The 22220-nt window shown below is 44.1% G+C and overlaps 1 protein-coding gene across 1 annotated transcript in view; it reads left to right on the top strand.

Annotated features, from left to right (window-relative positions):
- Positions 1–22220, top strand: part of LOC309498293 (neurogenic locus notch homolog protein 1-like) — a 52859-nt gene that overhangs the window by 15707 nt on the left and 14932 nt on the right. The window contains exons 3-8 of the mRNA XM_082168918.1: positions 7263–7525; positions 7746–7973; positions 12353–12475; positions 12671–12904; positions 14326–14481; positions 14659–14844. Of these exons, the coding sequence (XP_082025044.1) occupies positions 7263–7525; positions 7746–7973; positions 12353–12475; positions 12671–12904; positions 14326–14481; positions 14659–14844 (1190 nt within the window). The remainder of the gene's footprint in view (positions 1–7262; positions 7526–7745; positions 7974–12352; positions 12476–12670; positions 12905–14325; positions 14482–14658; positions 14845–22220) is intronic.

Below are 22220 nucleotides of genomic sequence, written 5' to 3'. Positions count from 1 at the left end.
ACCCATCACTCCTCTCAAGGACAGTTTCTGTCAGTGCACTTAACGGTCAGGAACTCCCCACCTTAACACTTACCACCAACCCTCTGACACTCGTCACATCCGGCTACCACACTGAACAAATATCATTTCTCCTCCTGGACTCAGCTCTGGCTCCCATCGTCCTCGGTCACCCCTGGCTGGTACAGCATAGCCCGAGGGTTTACTGGGGACACAATTCCGTTTCATCTTAGAGCACTTAATGTTATGAGTCTTGTCTTGTGTCTGCCTGTTCATCAGTGTCTAGTTATTTTTTTCAGAAGGAGGCGGTGAATTTATCAAACGTGCCCGCAGAGTACCTCGACCTGAAGGAAGTGTTAAGTCCCGTGCTGCTTCTCTCCCTCCGCATTGTCCCTATGACTGTGCTATAGATTTACTCCCAGGTAAGTCTCCGCCTAAGGGCAAACTTTACTCACTTTCTGTTCCGGAAAGGGAGGCCATGGAGAAATATATTTCTGATTCTCTAGCCTCCGGATTAATCCGCCCTTCCTCTTCTCCAGCGGGGGCGGCTTTTTTTTTGTGGGTAAGAAGGATGGCTCTCTGCGACCGTGTATTGATTACCGAGGGTTGAACAACATCACGGTAAATAATACTTATCCTTGTCTTCAGCTGACAGTATATGTCTTCTGTCTGTCTGATGTCTTCAGCCTTCGAGCGGTTGCAGGGATCCTCCGTCCTTACAAAATTGGATTTACGTAATGCCTATCATTTGGTTCGCATCAGGAAGGGGGATGAATGGAAAACCATGTTCTACACCCCCAGGGGCCATTTTGAATACTTGGTTATGCCGTTCAGGCTATCCAACTCCCCAGCGGTTTTCCAGGCACTCGTCAATGACTTGTTGAGAGACATATTGATTTTTTCATCATCTCTCCAGGAACACGTTCAGCACGTCAGACGAGTGCCTCAGAGGTTTGCTAGAGAATGGGCTTTTTGTCAAGGTGGAGAAATGCGCTTTTCATGCACAGTCTGTTCCTTTCCTAGGTTAAATTGTCTCTTCTGAGGGAGTGCGTATGGATCCTGACAAGGTTAACGCTGTGATAGATTGGCCAAGTCCAGATTCCCGTAAAGGCCCTACAGAGGTTTCTTGGGTTCGCCAACTTCTATCGGCGTTTCATTCGCAACTTCATCCAACTAGCCGCACCTCTGACCGCCTTGACCTCCCCCAGAACGACGTTCAGGTGGTCCGATAAAGCCGAGGCTGTATTCGCCAACCTCAAAAGTCGCTTCGTTTCGGTTCCCATCTTAGTCGCCCCTGATCCCTCACGTCAGTTCGTGGTGGAGGTCGACGCGTCAGAGGTGGGGGTAGGTGCAGTTCTCTCCCAACGCTCTTCCGCAGACTACAAGATGAATCCTTGCGCATTTTTTTTTCCCACCGTTTATCACCTGGCAAACGTAACTATGACATTGGTAACAGAGAGTTGTTGGCCATCAAGTTGGCATTGGAGGAGTGGCGTCATTGGTTAGAAGGGTCGGGGGTACCTTTTATCGTTTGGACTGATCATAAGAACCTTGAATATATTAGATCTGCTAAAAGACTCAACTCCAGGCAGGCTCAATGGGCACTTTTTTTTTCCAGATGTTTGACTTTTCTCTCTCGTACTGCCCCGGGGTCCAAAAACATCAAACCCGATTTCTTATCTCGTATTTTTGATCCACCCGAATGCCCGGTTACTCCTGAGTGCATTTTACCCGAGAAAGTTGTTATCTCCACACTCACATGTGAGGTCGAATCGAAGGTCAAGACGGCCTTAGAAGGGGTAACGCCTCCGCCTGGTTGCCCACCGAGTCGATTGTTTGTACCGGAGGAGTTACGGTCCGAAGTTATCGAAGTTAGCCAACGTGGCTTGTCATCAGGAGTAATCCGCACCAGCTGTTTAGTAAAGCAACGATTCTGGTGGCCATTAATGGCTCGCGACATTCACAGTTTTGTTTTGGCTTGCTCAGTTTGTGCCATTGGTAAGACGTCTAACCGACCTCCTGATGGGTTACTCCAACCGCCGTCTGTCCCTTCGATACCCTGGTCCCACATAGCGCTAGATTTTGTCACCGCCCTCTAATCATAATCAGAATCAGAATGAGCTTTATTCGCCAAGTGTGCACAAACACACAAGGAATTTTTTGTGGTTTTTACAGGAGCTCTTCGTACATACATACATATGTGACATTAGAACAGGCATTTAAATGAGAACATAAATAAATAGAATAAACAATAATAATAGTTCTAGTATACATCTGAAACAGAAGACTTATGTACAGATTTGTGCATTGTGTGTACAGCTCTATAAATAAAATTTGTATATTTACACAAAAAAACCTCTTGCTTCTCTCTCAAGTACTGAATGAATTATACAGCAGGTGTTAATTGCTGTTTTAGCTGTTTAAGCTGGAGATAGCATGGGGGAAAAAACTGTTTTTGTGCCTAGATGTTCTAGTGCGCAGAGATCTGTAACGTCTGCCTGACGGCAGAAGTGCAAACATCTGCGCTTGTGGTAGGTTGAACTTTTTCAGTTGACGAAGGAAGTACAACCTCTGTTGAGCCTTTTTGACAATGGAGTCAATGTGATTGTCCCACTTCAGGTCCTGAGAGATGGTAGTGCCCAGGAACCTGAATGACTCTGTCACAGTGCTGTCCATGATGGTGAGAGGGGGAGTGCAGGGCGGTTTCTCCTAAAGTCCACTATCATCTCCACAGTTTTGAGCGTGTTCAGCTCCAGGTTGTTATGACTGCACCAGACAGCCAGCTGTTCAACCTCTTGTCTGTAAGCAGACTCGTCACCGTCCTGGATGAGGCCAATGACTGTGGTGTCGTCTGCAAACTTCAGGAGCTTGACGGAGGAGTCTTTGGAGGTGCAGTCAATTGTGTAGAGAGAGAAAAGCAGTGGGGAGAGAACACACCCCTGGGGGGCACCAGTGCTGATGGTAAGGGTCCGAGATGTGACTTTTCCCAGCCTCACTAGCTGCTGCCGGTCTGTCAGGAAGCTGATGATCCACTGACAGATGGAGGAGGGCACAGAGAGCTGGGTTAGTTTATTCAGGAGGGTATCCGGGACGATGGTGTTGAAAGCGGAGCTGAAGTCCACAAACAGGATCCTTGCACAAGTCCCTGGTTTGTCCAGATGTTGGAGGATGTAGTGTAGTCCCATGTTGACTGCATCATCCACAGACCTGTTTGCTTGATAAGCAAACTGCAGGGGGTCCAGCAAGGGTCCAGTGAGGTCCTTCAGGTAGGCCAGCACCAGTCTCTCAAATGACTTCATGACCACAGATGTCAAAGCAACAGGTCTGTAATCGTTAAGTCCAGAGATTTTAGGTTTCTTGGGTACCGGGATAATGGTGGAGTGTTTGAAGCAGGAGGGGACTTCACACAGCTCCAGTGATCTGTTGAAAATCAGTGTGAGGATGGATGACAGCTGGACAGCGCAGGCTTTGAGACAGGCTGGTGAGACACCGTCTGGGCCTTTGGCTTTCCTTATCTTCTGTTTCCTGAAGACTCTGCATACATCCCCCTCACTGATCTGAGGTGCAGGCTGAGAAGCAGTAGGGGGGAGGGAGGGGGGTGTTGATGGTTGTGTGTAGAGACGGTCAGAGCGGGTGTGGGGTGTGAGAGCAGGCTTTTCAAATCTACTGTAAAATACATTGAGATCGTCGGCCAGTCGTTGATTCTCAACAGTGTTGGGGGATGGTGTCTTGTAGCTGGTGATGGCTTTCAGGCCTTTCCACACTGATGCAGGGTCGTTAGCTGAAAACTGGCTTTTCAGCTTTTCAGAGAAGCTCCTCTTAGCTTCTCTGATCTCCTTTGTCAGTGTGTATTTGGCCTGTTTGTACAAGGCTCTGTCCCCACTCCTGTAGGCATCCTCTTTGGCCTGACGAAGATGTTTTAGTTTTGCAGTGAACCTGCAGTGGCTTATCGTTGTTATATGTTAAAAAAGTCCTAGTGGGGACACACATGTCCTCACAGAAGCTGATGTAAGATGTCACAGTGTCAGTGAGCTCATCCAGATCAGTGGCTGCAGCCTCAAAAACACTCCAATCAGTGCAGTCAAAACAACCTTGTAAGACCTGCTCTGTTTCGCTGGTCCATCTCTTTACAGTTCTTACAACTGGCTTAGCAGATTTAAGTTTCTGCTTGTAGGCTGGGAGAAGATGAACCAAACAATGATCAGAGAGTCCCAAAGCTGCTCTGGGGACAGAGTGGTATGCGTCCTTTAAAGCAGTGTAGCAATGGTCCAGTATGTTAGTGTCCCTGGTGGGGCAGGTGATGTGCTGTCTGAATTTAGGCAGTTCACGGGTGAGATTAGCTTTATTAAAAGCGCCGAGAATGATAGTGAAAGAGTCCGGGTAACTTTGCTCCGTGTGTGTGATCTGATCAGCCAGCTGTTGCAATGCCGCGCTCACACACTCGCCAGAATAAATGAGGAAAACTCCTGCGGCGAATAAAAAGGCTTACAGTTAATGAAGAGAGCTTCCAAATTAGGGCAGCACATCTTCGTCAACACTGTCACATCTGAACACCAGCCTTCGTTGATATAAAAACATAATCCACCGCCTCTCGTTTTCCCAGTTAACTCGGCGACGCGATCCGCTCTGAACAGCTGGAAGCCTGTTAGATTTAGCGCACTGTCCGGTATGGAACCGTTCAGCCATGTTTCTGTGAAGCAAAGAGCAGCCGAGTTTGAAAAGTCCTTGTTTGTGCGGGTGAGGAGTAGTAGTTCGTCTGTTTTATTTGCTAGAGAGCGGAGATTTGTCAAGTGAATGCTCGGCAGCGGAGTCCTGAATCCGCGCTGTCGAAACTTCACGAGCGCGCCCGCGCGTTTCCCTCGTTTGCGTCTTTTAAAGCGCTTGTACAGGATCGCAGCTCCGCCAACTAGGATGTCAAATAAAATGTCGGAATGCTCAAAAGTCGGCAAAATGTCGTTTGGTGTGTTGTTCCTGATGTCTAGGAGTTCGTTCCTAGTTAAACTGATGGGGAAAAGGTTACATAAAACAGGACAAACAAACAAAAACAGTAAAAGTACTGAGGAGCTCAAAACCGAAGCAGCCATCCGCGGCGCCATTTTGTTTCACTTTTGTGAAACAAAAAGTAATGGCATGACGGTTGTTTTAACCATAGTGGACCGGTTCTCGAAGGCGGCACATTTCATTCCCTTGCCCAAATTACCCTCTGCCAAGGAGACAGCGGTGACTGTCGTAGATCACGTCTTTCGTTTACATGGCCTCCCGATGGACGTGGTCTCCGACAGGGGGCCCCAATTTGTGTCCAAATTCTGGCAGGAGTTTTGTAGATTACTAGCAGCTACAGTCAGTCTGTCTTTGGGTTATCATCCTTGTGTCAAACCGAGCGAGCCAACCAAGATTTGGAGAGAGTGTTGCGATGTTTGGTGTCCAAGAATCCTTCATCCTGGAGCCAACAACTTCTATGGTTGAGTACGCACATAACTCGTTACCAGTGTCATCCACGGTCCTCTCTCCGTTTGAGTGTACTCTAGGGTACCAGCCACACATTTTTCCGAGTCTGGAATCCGAAGTCGCGGTCCCCTCCGCTCACGCCTTCGTCCAGAGGTTCCACCGCATGTGGACCAGAGCCTGTGAGACTCTGCTCCAGGTGGGGGCGCGCACTAAGGCTAAGGCCGATCGCCACCGGTCAAGGCCTCCCGTATACGTTGTGGGTCAAAAAGTGTGGCTTTCAACTAAGAACATTCTGCTTCACTCCGTGTCTAATAAATTAGCTCCCAAATTCATCGGCCCGTTCACTGTCACCAAGATCCTTAGTCCGGTGGCAGTCCGACTCAAGCTCCCTCCGGCGTACAGGAGAATTCATTCCGTTTTTCATTTCTCCTAATTTAAACCTGTATTTCATTCTCGCGGATTTCAGTACCTGGTGGACTGGGAAGGTTATGATCCGGAGGAGAGAAGTTGGGTTCCTGCTAGGGACATTCTGGATCACTCCCTTATTGATGATTACAATCAACAGGTAAGTTCCTCTGGGAGGGGTACTGGGAGCACGCCAGCTGCAGCTGATCAGCGAACCCTACTTAGTCCCTCTGTTGTCACCTTGTCTTTGTCAGAGCGTTGTGGATGTTCCCGTATGTTCCTGCCTGTCTCCAGTTCCCATGTGTCGTTCTTTTCCTGCACTCCTGTCATTCACGCCGTCTACTTCCTGGTCTCCGGTCTCCGATCCATCTCCATTTTCCCCGGATTGCTATCGTCATCATCGTTATCATCTTCATCTTTTGATGAGGGCGCTGTTTGCCCTCAGCATCCCTGTGCTGCCAAGTGCCTTCATGAGATGAGACTACTACTCATCATCACTTTCCCTGCATCTGACCAATTCTATAATAAACATATATTTTACTTGCACTTGAATCCTCTGGTTATTATCCTGACATTTTATAGATCATCTTAGGTGAGCTTTAGGTGATGGAAAAAGTAATCCGAGTAAGTGAAAATAACTGCAGCAATAATGAGCAAGTACAATTAAATATTCAAAATGTCCAATTCCACACCAGTAATTATATGACAGTTCAGTGGTGGACAAAGTAAATAAAAGCCAGCAAAACTTCTGTGCTTCTTTTCCATTGTTTTTATATATAAACATGCACTAGATATATGTGTTTGACTGTTGCACTCAAAGTTCAGCTTTTAAAAACACCTCTCTAGGTCTTGCGATTGTTCCCCTGCGTTTCAAGTTTTTAAACGCAAAGACATACTTTGTTTAAATGGCCCCTTAAAGCTGTTTTGTGTAATAGTTTTGACGTTAAAATGCTATCCTAACTTACTATGCAACTAGATTGTTTGTAGGATGAATCCAATAAAAGTTTTTTTTTGTTTTTTTGTCTGAGCATCCCGACAAGTTAGACGCATAACATTACTGGTTGTGATTTGTTAAAAGATACTTTGTAAAACCTTAAAAAGTAAAAAATGTTGTGGTTTCACATCATTGAATCAGTTGATTTAAGAGACCTACTAATGTCCAGTCCTCTCAATATTCTTTCTCAATACAGTTTTTTTTTTACTCCAAACTGTAAGACATTAATGTTTGGTAATTTCCATATAAAACCACCAAGGATTTGCAATACAGCCCAGTTACCTCAATTTACACTGACACTTTATGCCGTATAGGCTAAAGCCAATGAAAGTGGCCTTATGACTATAAAGCTCAAATCATATACTGAATTCAGTTTAAACTAATTGTTAATGAATTATGGTTGCTTTCCACTCTCCAGGTGTCTCGATCGTTATGCTGGCTCAGGGTGCCAGTTCCGCAACCCTTGCTTCCTCTCCCCATGCAGAAATGGCGGCGTGTGCCATTTGATTACTTCTGCCAACAAGGTGGACTTTGTCTGCAACTGCAGCCTGGGCTACACGGACCGACTGTGCCTCACTCCCACCAATAACGTGTGCCTTAGCGCCCCGTGCCGAAACGGAGGCACGTGTGAACTCACCAGCATTTACAATTACAAGTGTAAATGCCCACCTGGCTGGTCAGGTAAGACCTCAATCCAGTTTTAAATGAGGCATTTGAGAAGTATGAACTAAAATCTCAAAGCCAGACAGTGTAGAGCATAATCTGACCTTAAAACGCTCTTATTCACTAGGTAAAAACTGCCAGCAAGCTGATCCTTGTGCCTCAAATCCTTGTGCCAATGGCGGTCAGTGTAGTCCTTTTGATTTTGATTACCTCTGCCACTGTACACCCTTCTTCTCAGGCCAAACCTGCAAACAAGACGTCAATGAGTGCGCCCAGAGTCCCTCTCCTTGCAAGAACGGTGGCGTGTGTGAGAATGAGGTGGGCACGTATCGCTGCAACTGCCCTGCGGAGTACACCGGGAAACACTGCGAGACCCTCTATCAGCCCTGTAACCCCTCACCATGCTACCACGGGGGCACCTGCGTACAGAAGGGAGAGACGAACTACGAGTGCTCCTGTTTGCCAGGTAGGCATCCTTAATTCTTTCATAACCATTTCCATTAGTTACAAGTGATAGCATTGAACTAATCATGCTACATATGCTTCACCCAAACTGGCAAAGCAAATGAACTAATTCAGGTTCCTTTCTGACTAACAAAATAATAAGAGTCCATCTTTCCATCTTTTGATGATATTCTTTTTCTCAATGTTTATGTACTTTCTCTGGAATCATTTAATGAAATGTATAAAGTACAGTAAATCTAGTTCAAATTGAAATTCCTAAATATTATTACTCCAATCAACAAAACCTCTACCAATTATATACAATATAGCAGTAAAATATTGTTATTGTTATCGTTATTGGCCTGATAAGAAAATGTTGTCGATATGTTACAGCCGAATAAATAAAGATAATTTCCCTCGGCTGAGACACTTCAGTTCGCCACGATGGTTTTTGAATTGCTTGAAAAATTATTGGAGTGCAACATGTGAAGCGCAAGTCTGTCATATTGGCTACATGAAATTATAGATATAATATATAATTTTGTGCTTAGGACATGGCTTTTAATTGTGAGAGTTTTGTTTTTGTAATCAGGCAAAAATCATATAAAAATTTGGATTTAGATTTATCTGCCAATATATCGGTTATCAGCTTTCAAATATAAAGAATCGGTGCATCCCTACAAACTAAATAAATGAATCAACCGAATAGTATATCAAAACACAAAAGCATAATTTAAAAATAAATAATACAATTAAATGGATATAAAAAATACATAAATAAAAAATACAGTTACAATGCAGTTTGGCTTCGTGACAGAAAGTAGAGACAAAACAAAGCCACATGACATGGAAACTTATTGGTCAAAATAAAAAGCTTTAAAATAATTGCAATATTCACAATGTTGCCATATTTTATATGGCCAGCTGAATCACCATGAATGTATTGTGAATATTTGATATATTGCCTGGGTCTAATACTTATGTGATTATGTATTTAGCAGACTTTTTCTAGCATATACCCTTTCCTGGCTTAAAAGCTGTTTACCATGCTAACAATTCAAAGCCACAATGTCTTAAACACCCCTCCTGATTATGGGGTATATGGCTTGAATCTCGAATCTTTTTAATAACAATGAAGGCTTTAACTGACATTAGTTACATAACAAATTAGTTCATTAAATGACGAATCAATGGCAGCCTCTTAACTTTGATCACTCAGAGGAAATCCACTCTGCTTATTTTGACTCAAAAGTGTCCTGTTGACAACATCAGTTCCAGTGGCAAGACAAATGATATCGGCCTTCTGTCCGGGTCAACACTGAAGGTAGAGATTTTAGATGAGCTCAGTGAGTTTGCAATAACAACGCAGTATTAGTGTTTCCCACAACTTTGGAACATGGGATAGGCTACGTTTTCCAGCGTGCCCTTCTCTCAGCCTCATTTAAAAACAGTCTACCATGCCACCCAGTCTGTCTGTGTGTGTGTGTGTGCTTGTCTCCTTTCACTACTTTGGACCTGAATGGAACTCGTATCATGTCAGACAAACATAACCTAAACCTCAGCTGTGAGGAAACATCACTAAAGTAATTTCTCACTTTTTTTATTCCATGCATTCTTGGGTTTTGAAAAAGGAATACATTTTATATAATGTGATCAGTTATTAAATATATCCTAACTGAACATTTTTGCAGTTAAATCGTAGGAAATTGTTGTTAGAGTCGGTTAAGTCGTTGTCGTTGGTGCCTCTAACAGAGCCCTGGTACTGCCAGCCTTCTCAGAAAAGGAAGACTGTTGACCGCAACAACAGTAACGACTGTTTTTGAATGTAATAGGGAGTTTCACAACGTTTTATCCCTCTGTTTATACTGGGAAACAATCACATTTTCATATTTGTGTTAAAGGATCTGTGCTGTGCAATCTGATATAAATATTTAGTTCTTTGCAAGGCGACATGAATTCTGTCAGCAAACAGTTGCTCAAATATTTGTCCATGTCTAGTATATTTGAAATTATGGGTTCCCTTTCGAGAGGTCTCTCTTATTGCGTATCTCTCTTTCGGTGGCATCGGACAAGGAGGACGAAAAGGATGACAGCCTTTCCATTGTTGCATCCGAATGCGACGAGTCGACGGGCTCTGTTTCAGGCCCCGCTCCGTCAACACAAGCCAGCACGAGAACGAGTATCGATACAGAGCTTCTCCGCGTGCTCACCAATCTCTACCGTAGACGGCGCTCTGGAGAAAGGCTATGCGGCGATTCCTCCCCTCGAGGAAGCGGTGGCCACACACCTTTGCCCACCCACCGCTACTGGATGGAAAGCTAAAGCATCGCATCCATCCAAGCACTTCAGCTCTCGCTGGCCATGCATACGCCGCCGCTGGCCAAGCTGCTTCGGCGCTTCACACCATGGCTGTCCTCTAAGATTTTTAGGCCAAACATCTGCGCTCTTTGGACGAGTCTGGACCTGAACCGGAAGCTTTCAGGCATCTGTGCAGCACCACAGACCTGGCCTGCGAGCCACAAAGTCGACAGCCCAGGAGATTGGACGAAGCATGGCCAGCTTGACGGTGCTTGGTGCAAATTATGGCTTAATTTGACTGATATGAAGGAAGCAGACAGGGCAGCTTTTCTGGACTCCCCTATCTCCACCACCGGTCTTTTCGGCCCAGCAGTCAAAGGGTTCGCGGAGTGCTACACTGAGGCTCAGAAAGCATCACAACCTATGCATCACTTTCTCCCGAAATGCTCCAGCTCTGCTTCTCAGCAGGAAAATCAGCGCCTCCAGTCTCCCAGCCCCGCCCAGCGGCTGAAGTCCGTCACTGCTCTCGCTCTGCAAAGAGGCGGGGACCCCGAACCAAGATTGTGTTGGACTCCGAGCCTTGTAAGCCTTCCTAGCCTTAGGAAGAAAGAGAGAGAGTTTGAGTCCCGTCGAGGCCGGACCACTCTCCAAAAAGCGTCTCACACCTTTTTTCAGGCGGCTGGAAATACCGATGTTGCAGTAAATGGGTCTGTTATAAAACACGCAAACAAACGCCGTAAAGAGCTCTTTTCTGTCTGTCATATGTAGGTCACGTGCCAAAGTATGCACCCCTACACACAAGCACTGTTCCCACAGTATTAACCTGTCCTCCAGCTCACGCTGGGGATGTAATAAATGCAGGTCATGTGTCCACTATACAATACGCACCCCTGCACACAAGCACTGTTCCCACAGTAACAAACTCTCCTCCAGCTCACTCTTATGGGTGCTTATATAGCCATAAGCCACGCCCATTCTGGTCAACCATTCTGATTGGTTTGCACGTCTGAGCCGCCTCGCCATAGGTCCGTGCAGTTGCCGCAGCAAAGCCAATGACCACGCTAGTCGCTCGTCTGTGTATGCTGTGCAGCTGCACTGCGTTTGAAAAAATTGGCTTTTTAAGTTTTCCCTTAAAGAGTTTTTATCTTTTTCCCATATAGCGTAAGCTAGCCTTATGCAATACTCGTTCCCTCATCTCAGGGAACCGAGGTTATGTTAGTAACCGAGATGTTATGTTTTAGTGCTGATTTTTTTATTCATCCTGCTCGAAAGTTACAGGCTATGTTCACGTGTTTTGGATGTGAACAGCAAAAATCTCTGACATTTAAAAAAATTCAGATCTGGACTCACTTTCATATGTGGAATAAAATTTAATAGGTACTCTATCATTCAAAACTTTGTGTTTGGTAAGATTTTTTTTTGAAAGAAGTCTATTATGCTCAACAAGGCTGAATTTAACTGATCAAAAAACAGTAATATTGTAAAAACAATAATATTGTAAAATATTATTGCTGTTTTGGTTACACTTTATTTTAAGGTGTCTTTGTTACAATGTAATTGTTCATTTAGGTATTGGGTAATATTATTAACATGTATTTCGATAATTTCGATATATTGTGCAGCCCTAGTGTGTGTGTGTGTGTGTACATTTAGGTATTGAGTAATATTATTAACATGTACTTACTATAGAGTTAAGATTAGGGTTTTGTTTAGGGTTAGTTGAATGTAATTATTCATAATTTACAGTTATTACTACTGTAAGTATTAAGATCTGTCCAGGGACAGCAGATGTAAAATAGCCTTCTGGCTAATTTTGGCACACTGTACATTTAATTATGTCTTATTAGTGTGCATTGTCCCTGTTAAATAAACCTGAAATAAATAAATAAATAAAGTACATGTAACAAGGAAACTGCAAAATAAAGCATCATTACTCCAGTCTTCAGTGTCACATGATCCTTCTGAAATCATTCTAAAATGCTGATTTGCTGCTCAAAAATATCGGCAGTGCCTGATATGGGCATGTAAACAATCTTGTTGCTTCTGGCTTTTGAAACTAGATTTATAAGAACATTTTTGATGAAATTGCTTCTTTCTTTCCAGGCTTTAGTGGTCAGAACTGCGAGGAGAACATTGATGACTGTCCAGACCATCGCTGCCTTAACGGAGGGACCTGTGTGGATGGAGTGAACACCTACAATTGCCAATGCAAGCCAGAGTGGACAGGTACCAAATGCCTACTCAAACCCTACACTTCAAGTACAGCTAGACACAAATACATTTTTGAATCAGTAAGGCTAACAAGGTTTCATTGGGTAAAATCTCTTTTTTTAATTGCCGTTGTATCTGTGTTTAGAAAGGTACATGCTGTATTTTGCAGTGAAATTAACAGCTATAAATATTTATGTATTCATTCCTCAGGTCAGTTCTGTACCGAAGACTTCAACGAGTGCGATTTGATGCCCAATTCCTGCCAGAACGGTGGTGCATGCTTGAACATGCAGGGTGGATACAGCTGTGTGTGTGTGAACGGCTGGACAGGGGATGACTGCAGCGAGAACATAGATGACTGCGCAGATGCTGCCTGCCACTCAGGAGCCACATGTCATGATCGGGTGGCCTCCTTCTTCTGTGAATGTCCTCACGGGCGCACAGGTGTGCATAGTTTTTTCACATACAACTGAATCTTGGTTTGAGGCACTCATTTCTTTTATTGGAGCATTAGCTTTATGAGAGCTTTGAGCAAAACCACTGAAGATAATTTAAAGACCCTATTTTTAGTTTAATGGACCACTTATTTTAATTATTTTCTATTGAAAAAGAAATTAAAATGGGACATATCAATTTGCTTTTTTAATCTGCTAAAATGACTTTAGTCCGTATTGTATGTACACTTGCACATAGATGATGTAAAGCTAATAGCCATGGATTAAGTGTCATGACATTATGTGTAACACTTTATTTTACAGTGTTCTTGTTACACATCTTACATGTAGTTGCTATAGTAATTACTATAAATTGTGCATAATTGCATGCAACTAACCTAAACCACACCTTAATCCTAATCAGGGTTTGGTATTATGCGTGTGGATTTCAGCAGTGGCGTGTAACGCAGTCACTCCTACTAGCCAATTTGGCAGGTTGAATTATATATATCATATATGTTTCAATTGTAGTCTTTTAAAAATCATCTGAAATAATAAACTAAGTGCAATTTAGTGTTGTAAAAAATATAGATTTTTCGATAAATATCGCTACCGAAATATCTGAAACGCTTCCAATACAAATTTTCTGCAAAATTGATACATGACATCAAAATCTCATCTCTCTGACAGCGAGTTGACACACAAACCTGCCTCCCCTCTCTCACTCATCTCATTTGCTTCAAATGAATTGCCCCGGCATAGGTTTGCGCATATTTTACATAATTTTACTCATTCCTTCAGCTTTTGTGCTCACACCCAAAGTTTGCACACATAATGCCGCCTCTCAGTACTAAATTGAGTTCTTTTTCACTGCTTATTGCACTTAAACAGTCAAAAACACACAAAATATATGGCGAGTCTTCATGTAAACACAGTCAGATATGTTTTAAGTGCATGTAAACAGTTGAGAAAGAAAATGCATGTGTAACAGTATAATGGATCTGTGCGTCAGGTCTTAAAGTGACAGCAGCCTAATATACCTGCTGCCAAATTATGAGATAATATAAAAAAATATCTAAATTACAGTTTTTCCCAATTGTATTGATGTCAAAATTGTGGCCAGTGAAAATACTGCATAGCTGATAACTTTGGAAAACCACTAGCCATAGTGGCTGGTGAGCAAAAAAGTTAATGTCAAGCCCCAATCCTAACCCTATAGTCAGTACATGTAGTTAAATATTATTACTCAGTACTTAAATGTATAATTACACTGTAACACGGACACCTTAAAATAAAGTGTAACTAACATTTGTTTTGATTTCATGAGGTCTTTAATACCTGCCATGCTGTTTAAATAGGAGACATTCACTTATTTTTATTGTCATACATTTCTGTACAAGCTAATGTTTATTGTGTGTATCGATGTCTTAGGTCTGCTGTGTCACCTGGATGATGCTTGCATTAGTAACCCATGTCAGAAAGGCTCAAACTGTGACACCAACCCAGTCAACGGCAAGGCCATCTGTACCTGTCCTCTGGGTTATGTTGGCCCAGCCTGTGACCAAGACATTGACGAATGCTCACTGGGTGAGTAATGGCTTCTTTAAAAAAAACACCTGAATAAAATGAACACTTGAACAACACAGCAACCACCTAGAACACCCTAGCAACCACTTAAAACACCCTGCCAACCTGAATGTATTAGTGATCGAATGAAGGATTTCCCCCCAAAAAACTGTAAAGGCATTTGTGTCTCTTTTTTAGGTGCAAACCCTTGTGCACATGCTGGAAAGTGTATAAACACAAAAGGTTCCTTCCAGTGTAAATGTCTGCAGGGATATGTGGGTGCTCGATGTGAACTGGACATAAACGAGTGCATGTCCAACCCATGCCAGAATGATGCTACCTGTTTGGATCAAATTGGAGGCTTCCATTGCATCTGTATGCCAGGTAATCCAAAATATCTGCTGCATTTGGTTTTGGACACAGTCTATATCTAAGTGCTCACTATATTACCTCATACTGGTGATGTCATTACCTCACATGACCAACCTGTGATCCAATAAATAGCTTTTTTTGGCCGTCGCTCTAATTATACTGATGCCTGTCTACATAAAGCTTATATATAGTGTTTCATATAGACAAAATAAACAATATTAGCATCGCTAAGGCAGGCTGAATTCTCTTGCTAAATCTGGAACTAATCATGCTACATATACTTCACCCAAACTGACAAAGCAAAGGAACTAGTTCAGGTTCCTTTCTGACTAACAAAATAATAAGAGTCCATCTTTCCATCTTTTGATGATATTCTTTTTCTCAATGTTTATGTGGTTTCTCTGGAATCATTTAATGAAAGGTATAAAGTACAGTAAATCTAGTTCAAATTGAAATTCCTAAATATTATTACTCCAATCAACAAAATCTCTACCAATTACATATAATATAGCAGTAAAATATTGTTATTGTTATCGTTATTGGCCTGATAAGAAAATGTTGTCGATATGTTACAGCCGAATAAATAAAGATAATTTCCCTCGGCTGAGACACTTCAGTTCGCCACGATGGTTTTTGAATTGCTTGAAAAATGATTGGAGTGCAACATGTGAAGCGCAAGTCTGTCATATTGGCTACATGAAATTATAGATATAATATATAATTTTGTGCTTAGGACATGGCTTTTAATTGTGAGAGTTTTGTTTTTGTAATCAGGCAAAAATCATATAAAAATTTGGATTTAGATTTATCGGCCAATATATCGGTTATCAGCTTTCAAATATAAAGAATCGGTGCATCCCTACAAACTAAATAAATGAATCAACCGAATAATATATCAAAACACAAAAGCATAATTTAAAAATAAATAACACAATTAAATGGATATAAAAAATACGTAAATAAAAAATACAGTTACAATGCAGTTTGGCTTCGTGACAGAAAGTAGAGACAAAACAAAGCCACATGACATGGACACTTATTGGTCAAAATTAAAAGCTTTACAATAATTGCAATATTCACAATGTTGCCATATTTTATATGGCCAGCTGAATCACCATGAATGTATTGTGAATATTTGATATATTGCCTGGGTCTAATACTTATGTGATTATGTATTTAGCAGACTTTTTCTAGCATATACCCTTTCCTGGCTTAAAAGTTGTTTACCATGCTAACAATTCAAAGCCACAATGTCTTAAACACCCCTCCTGATTATGGGGTATATTGCTTGAATCTCGAATCTTTTTAATAACAATGAAGGCTTTAACTGACATTAGTTACATAACAAATGAGTTCATTAAATGACGAATCAATGGCAGCCTCTTAACTTTGATCACTCAGAGGAAATCCACTCTGCTTATTTTGACTCAAAAGTGTCCTGTTGACAACATCAGTTCCAGTGGCAAGACAAATGATATCGGCCTTCTGTCCGGGTCAACACTACAGGTAGAGATTTTAGATGAGCTCAGTGAGTTTGCAATAACAACGCAGTATCAGTGTTTCCCACAACTTTGGAACATGGGATAGGCTACGTTTTCCAGCGTGCCCTTCTCTCAGCCTCATTTAAAAACAGTCTACCATGCCACCCAGTCTGTCTGTGTGTGTGTGTGTGTGTGTGTGTGCTTGTCTCCTTTCACTACTTTGGACCTGAATGGAACTCGTATCATGTCAGACAAACATAACCTAAACCTCAGCTGTGAGGAAACATCACTAAAGTAATTTCTCACTTTTTTTATTCCATGCATTCTTGGGTTTTGAAAAAGGAATACATTTTATATAATGTGATCAGTTATTAAATATATCCTAACTGAACATTTTTGCAGTGAAATCGTAGGAAATTGTTGTTAGAGTCGGTTAAGTCGTTGTCGTTGGTGCCTCTAACAGAGCCCTGGTACTGCCAGCCTTCTCAGAAAAGGAAGACTGTTGACCGCAACAACAGTAACGACTGTTTTTGAATGTAATAGGGAGTTTCACATCGTTTTATCCCTCTGTTTATACTGGGAAACAATCACATTTTCATGTTTGTGTTAAAGGATCTGTGCTGTGCAATCTGATATAAATATTTAGTTCTTTGCAAGGCGACATGAATTCTGTCAGCAAACAGTTGCTCAAATATTTGTCCATGTCTAGTATATTTGAATTTATGGGTTCCCTTTCGAGAGGTCTCTCTTATTGCGTAAGGCTAGCTTACGCTATGGGAAAACTCCTTTTCTCGAGAATATTGAAGCCAATTTTTTAAAACACAGTGCAGCTGCACAGCATGAGCGGGTACAGATGAGCGACTAGCGCGGCCATTGGCTGTGCTGCGGCAACTGCACGAACCAATGGCGAGGCGGCTCAGACGTGCAAACCAATCAGGCCGCTTCGCACCCTAGAGCGTCAGAGCCCGCCAGAATGGGCTTGGCTTATGGCAATATAAGCACCCATTCTTTGGCAAGGAACTCAGATTTTATCTCCTTCAGCGAACACTCCACTTCGCTGATCTCTGGATAGAAGCCTTCGCCGCCGTCAAAAAGCTTTCAGCGGAACAAGCCTTCTGCTATTCAGCCCTGAGGATGCCAGCTTCCTGGGTTCACTAGACGCTGCCTTCAGCCCGCTGTTCTGCTGTGCCTTCCAGCACAGCAGAATAAAAGAATAATTCTGAATATTTATCATTAAAGAATAAATATTCTTTAATGCTAGTGTGCTCGCCATCGCGTCACACTTTCTAAGAGAGCTAAATTTCCGAGGCGTTGCTTCATCCGTTTCAGGCCCCGCTCCGTCAACACAAGCCAGCACGAGAACGAGCATCGATGCAGAGCTTCTCTGCGTGCTCACCAATCTCTGGAGAAAGGCTATGAGGCGATTCCTCCCCTCGAGGAAGCAGTGGCCACACACCTTTGCCCGCCCACCGCTACTGGATGGAAAGCTAAAGCATCGGATCCATCCAAGCACTTCAGCTCTCGCTTTACACCATGGCTGTCCTCCAAGATTTTCAGGCCAAACTTCTCCGCTCTTTGGACGAGTCTGGACCTGAACCGGAAGCTTTCAGGGATCTGCGCAGCGCCACAGACCTGGCCTGCGAGCCACAAAGTCGACAGCCCAGGCAATTGGACGAAGCATGGTCAGCTTGACGGTGCTTGAGCGGCACCTATTGCTTAATTTGACTGATATGAAGGAAGCAGATAGGGCAGCTTTTCTGGACTCCCCTATCTCCACCACCGGTCTTTTCGGCCCAGCAGTCAAAGGGTTCGCCGAGCGCTACACTGAGGCTCAGAAAGCGTCACAACCTATGCATCACTTTCTCCCGAAATGCTCCAGCTCTGCTTCTCAGCAGGAAAATCAGCGCCTCCAGTCTCCCAGCCCCGCCCAGCGGCTGAAGTCCGTCACTGCTCTCTGCAAAGAGGCAGGGACCCCGACCCAAGATTGTGTTGGACCCCGAGCCTCGTAAACCTTCCTAGCCTTAGGAAGAAAGAGAGAGAGTTTGAGTCCCGCCGAGGCCGGACCACTCTCCAAAAAGTGTCTCACACCTTTCCCAGTCCCCTTTTTTCAGGCCGATGTTGCAGTAAATGGGTCAGTTATAAAACACGCACACCTGCAAACAAACGCCGTTTTACGGCGACACAAATAAAGCACGAAAAGAGCTCTTTTCTGTCTGTGTCATATATAGGTCACGTGCCCACGATAAAGTACGCACCCCTACATACAAGCACTGTTCCCACAGCATTAATCTCTCCTCCAGCTCACGCTGGGGATGCAATGAATGTAGTGCGTGTGCCCACTATGAAGTACACACCCCTACACATAAGCACTGCCACCACAGTACCAATTCTCCCCCCAGCTCATGCGGGAGATGTAATAAATGTAGGTTGTGTGCCCACTATGAAGTAAGCACCCCTACACATGAAAACTGTTCCCACAGTTTCAGTTCTCCCTCCAGCTCGCGCTGGAGATGTGATGAAAGGTGTGCCCGCTGTAATGCACGCGCCCCTGCACATAAGCGCTGTTCACACAGCATTACAAGATGGCTGGGCGGCTAGGTCCCTGTCACAGAGCGGCCCGTCTGCAGTTTTCATTCAACCCCTAGCTATTAGGGCCAAGACCTGGAAGGCCATCCCCGGTATATCAGTATTGGTGTTGAACATGACAAAACGAGGCTACTCGCTAGAGTTTGCTCGCAGACCCCGCGCTTTCGAGCCGTGGTCAAAACGACAGTGAGAAGAGATGTGGCGCACATCCTTTGCACTGAAGTGTCGAAACTGTTAGAAAAGGAAGCTGTCGAACCAGTCCCTCTTTCACAAAGCGAGTCAAGCTTTTATAGTCGCTACTTCCTCGTTCTGAAAAAGGATGGTGGCCTCAGGCCCATCCGAGACCTCAGACACCTGAACAAAGCGCTTATGATACGCCCGTTCAGGATGCTGACAACCAGACAAATCCTTGCGCAAATTCACCCAGGGGATTGGTTTTTCTCAGTGGATCTGAAAGATGCTTATTTTCACATCCAAATATCGCCCCATCACAGGCCATTCCTAACCCCCCTGAGACAGCTGGGAGTGCGAGTGTTAAACTACCTCGACAATTGGCTGATTATAGCCCAATCGGAGGAACAGTTGATAACTCACAGATCCTGGCTCCTCAGCCATTTACAATGCCTTGGTCTAAGGATCAATGCTTCCAAGAGCACACTGTCTCCCAGCCAGGGTATTTCTTTCCTGGGTACAGTGATAGACTCTATACAAATGAAAGTGTGCCTTACGTCAAATCTCAAGAGATTTCAGAGGATGTTGGGTCTCATGTAGGGCTGGGATAAACGATTATTTTTTAAACGATTAATCTAGCGATTATTTTTTCGATGCATCGATTAATCTAATCGATTAATCAAATAAATGGAACATTATTGTAAAGTGTTACCGATTTGTTATACACCGATTCAGACGTCTCGTGAGTTCAGTGTTGGACAGATCAGTTGTTTTAACCATTCATTAAAGTGAATCGGTTCAAATGAGTCATTAGTTCGCGAATCGGACGTGTCATTAGTGGACGTGTAGCCTACGGCAAGCGTTGTGTGATTATCCTGGCAGTTTTTTTTTACCACAATTCACACTCCGCGGTAATTCAAGAGAACAAAATCTCCGAATGCTCCACGTGAAACTTTGGTCTTCCGCCCTTTTTCTATCGTGTCTAATGATTTTTATTAATATGTACGAGGGAGAGAGAGAGAGCAAGACAGCGCTCGTGTTGTTTGAAGACGGTGAGTGCGCGCGCGCGCGGCCGGGGCACTCTCTCGTACTTACTGTATATGCGCCCTGTCAAGCGCAGTCAGTCATTCTATTCTACATCACTCACTGATCAAATAAGGCTTTGGCAGCCACCAAAAAAAAAATTCAATGCAGGAAAACCCCTGGATTGGTTATATAACGTTGGATAGAATGATGGTCCGGCCATCGCGTATCAGCGCATATAAGGTACACACTGTTAAGTAATTTGCAAACGTTTTTTAGAGAAATGAAAACAGGTCGACGAATCGACGCGCATATTTTGCATCGACGTATTTTTTGCGTCGACGTCATCGATGACCTCGACGCGTTGTCCCAGCCCTAGTCTCATGGCCTCAGCATCATCAGTACTCCAGCTTGGACTACTGCACATGCGTCCTCTCCAGCGCTGGCTAAAACCCAGAGTACCGGCTCACGTGTGGCGATTTGGCCACTTACAAATCAGATCGATCCACGGCTGTATCAAAGCCCTGGCTCCCTGGAAAGCAGCCGACTAGTCTCAGTCAGGTGTGAGTATGGGTGTGGTTTCGAGGAGAAAAGTGATCTCGACACACGCCTCCAACCTAGGCTGGGGGGGCCCTTTACGAGGGCAGGCCCATCTCTGGCCTATGGTCAAGCCCGGAGAAGCGCCTACATATAAACTGTCTAGAGATGAGAGTGGTTGCTCTATCACTGAAATCCATCACTGAAGCAAGAGTGCCTTTGACTAGGCACCTCTATGCTCAGAAATGGTTGGTGCTCTCTGGCTGGTGCGCAGCACGGAGCCTGGACCCCTACTCGTTTGAAATACCAAGTGTACTCTACTTTTTACAAGAGCTCTTGGACATGGGTCGCACCCCCTCCACACTCAAAGTATATGTGGTGGCCATAACAGCATCTCACTCTCTTGTGGCCGGACAATCACTATGAAGAAACGACGTCATCGTGCGCTTCCTTAAAGGGGCAAGGAGGCTAAACCCTCCGCGACCCCCCTCTGTGCCTATCTGGGACCTCTCCACGGTCCTGGAAGCAATGAAGGGGGCCCCATTTGAGCCGCTTCGGTCTGTGGACATGAAGCATCTCTCGCTCAAAACCACTCTCTTACTGGTGCACGCTTCAGTCAATCAGTAAGCGCATCCTGCCTTGAGTTTGGGCCTAACTACTCCAGAGTCGTCCTTAAGCCACGGCATGGTTATGTTCCTAAAGTGCTCTCGACTCCGTTCAGAGCACAGGTTATTTCACTAGCAGCTCTTCCCTCACCAGAGGATGAAAGAGACGCAAATTTACTCTGTTCTGTCAGGGCTCTCAGAGTTTATCTGGAGCGTTCTGCCTCATTCAGACAGTCGGAACAGCTTTTTGTATGCTTTGGCGGCCGCACCAAGGGGTTCGCTGTTTCAAAGCAAAGATTATCGTGCTGGATAGTTGATTCTATTGCGCTGGCTTATGAGTCTAAGGGCCTTCATTGACCCTTAGGCATCAGAGCTCATTCCACGAGAGGTATGGCCTCGTCTTGGGCTTGGTCAAGTGTAATACCTATTGAAGATATCTGTGCGGCGGCCGGCTGGGCCTCACCATCCACATTTATGTATTATAACCTGGAAGTTCCTGCTTTGCAAGCAAGGGTTCTTTCAATACAAGATGTGTAAGCACAAACTCCCTGAGCCTTAGGGCCCGATACATATCCGGTCCTGGTTCTCATATATATATACATTATATAGGGTTAGGCCCTCATTAGGCCCATTCCTTGTTTTTCCCTATACGAAGCCCGTCACGGACTGGCTTTTATTGGGTTCATACTTTACTCTTCTATAAGCCTCAGACATCTTGCCTGGGCTTCTGAACAGAGCGAAGTTAAACACTTACGGCGTTTGGAAGGGGGTTCCCATAGCGTAAGCTAGCCTTACGCAATATGAGAGACCTCTCGAAAGGGAACGTCTCGGTTACTTACGTAACCTTGGTTCCCTGAGATGAGGGAATGAGTATTGCGTAACCCGTGGTGCTTCTGTGCTTTGATCAGGGGATCACTTCAGTCGATTAAACCTGAGTTCCTTGGCAAAGAATGGGTGCTTATATAGCCATAAGCCACGCCCATTC

Source organism: Leuciscus leuciscus (assembly GCF_965113295.1).
Source record: "Leuciscus leuciscus genome assembly, chromosome: 5".
Lineage (NCBI taxonomy): Eukaryota > Metazoa > Chordata > Actinopteri > Cypriniformes > Leuciscidae > Leuciscus > Leuciscus leuciscus.
The sequence above is the reverse complement of the archived record's forward strand: the minus strand, read 5'-3'. Positions and strand labels throughout refer to the sequence as shown.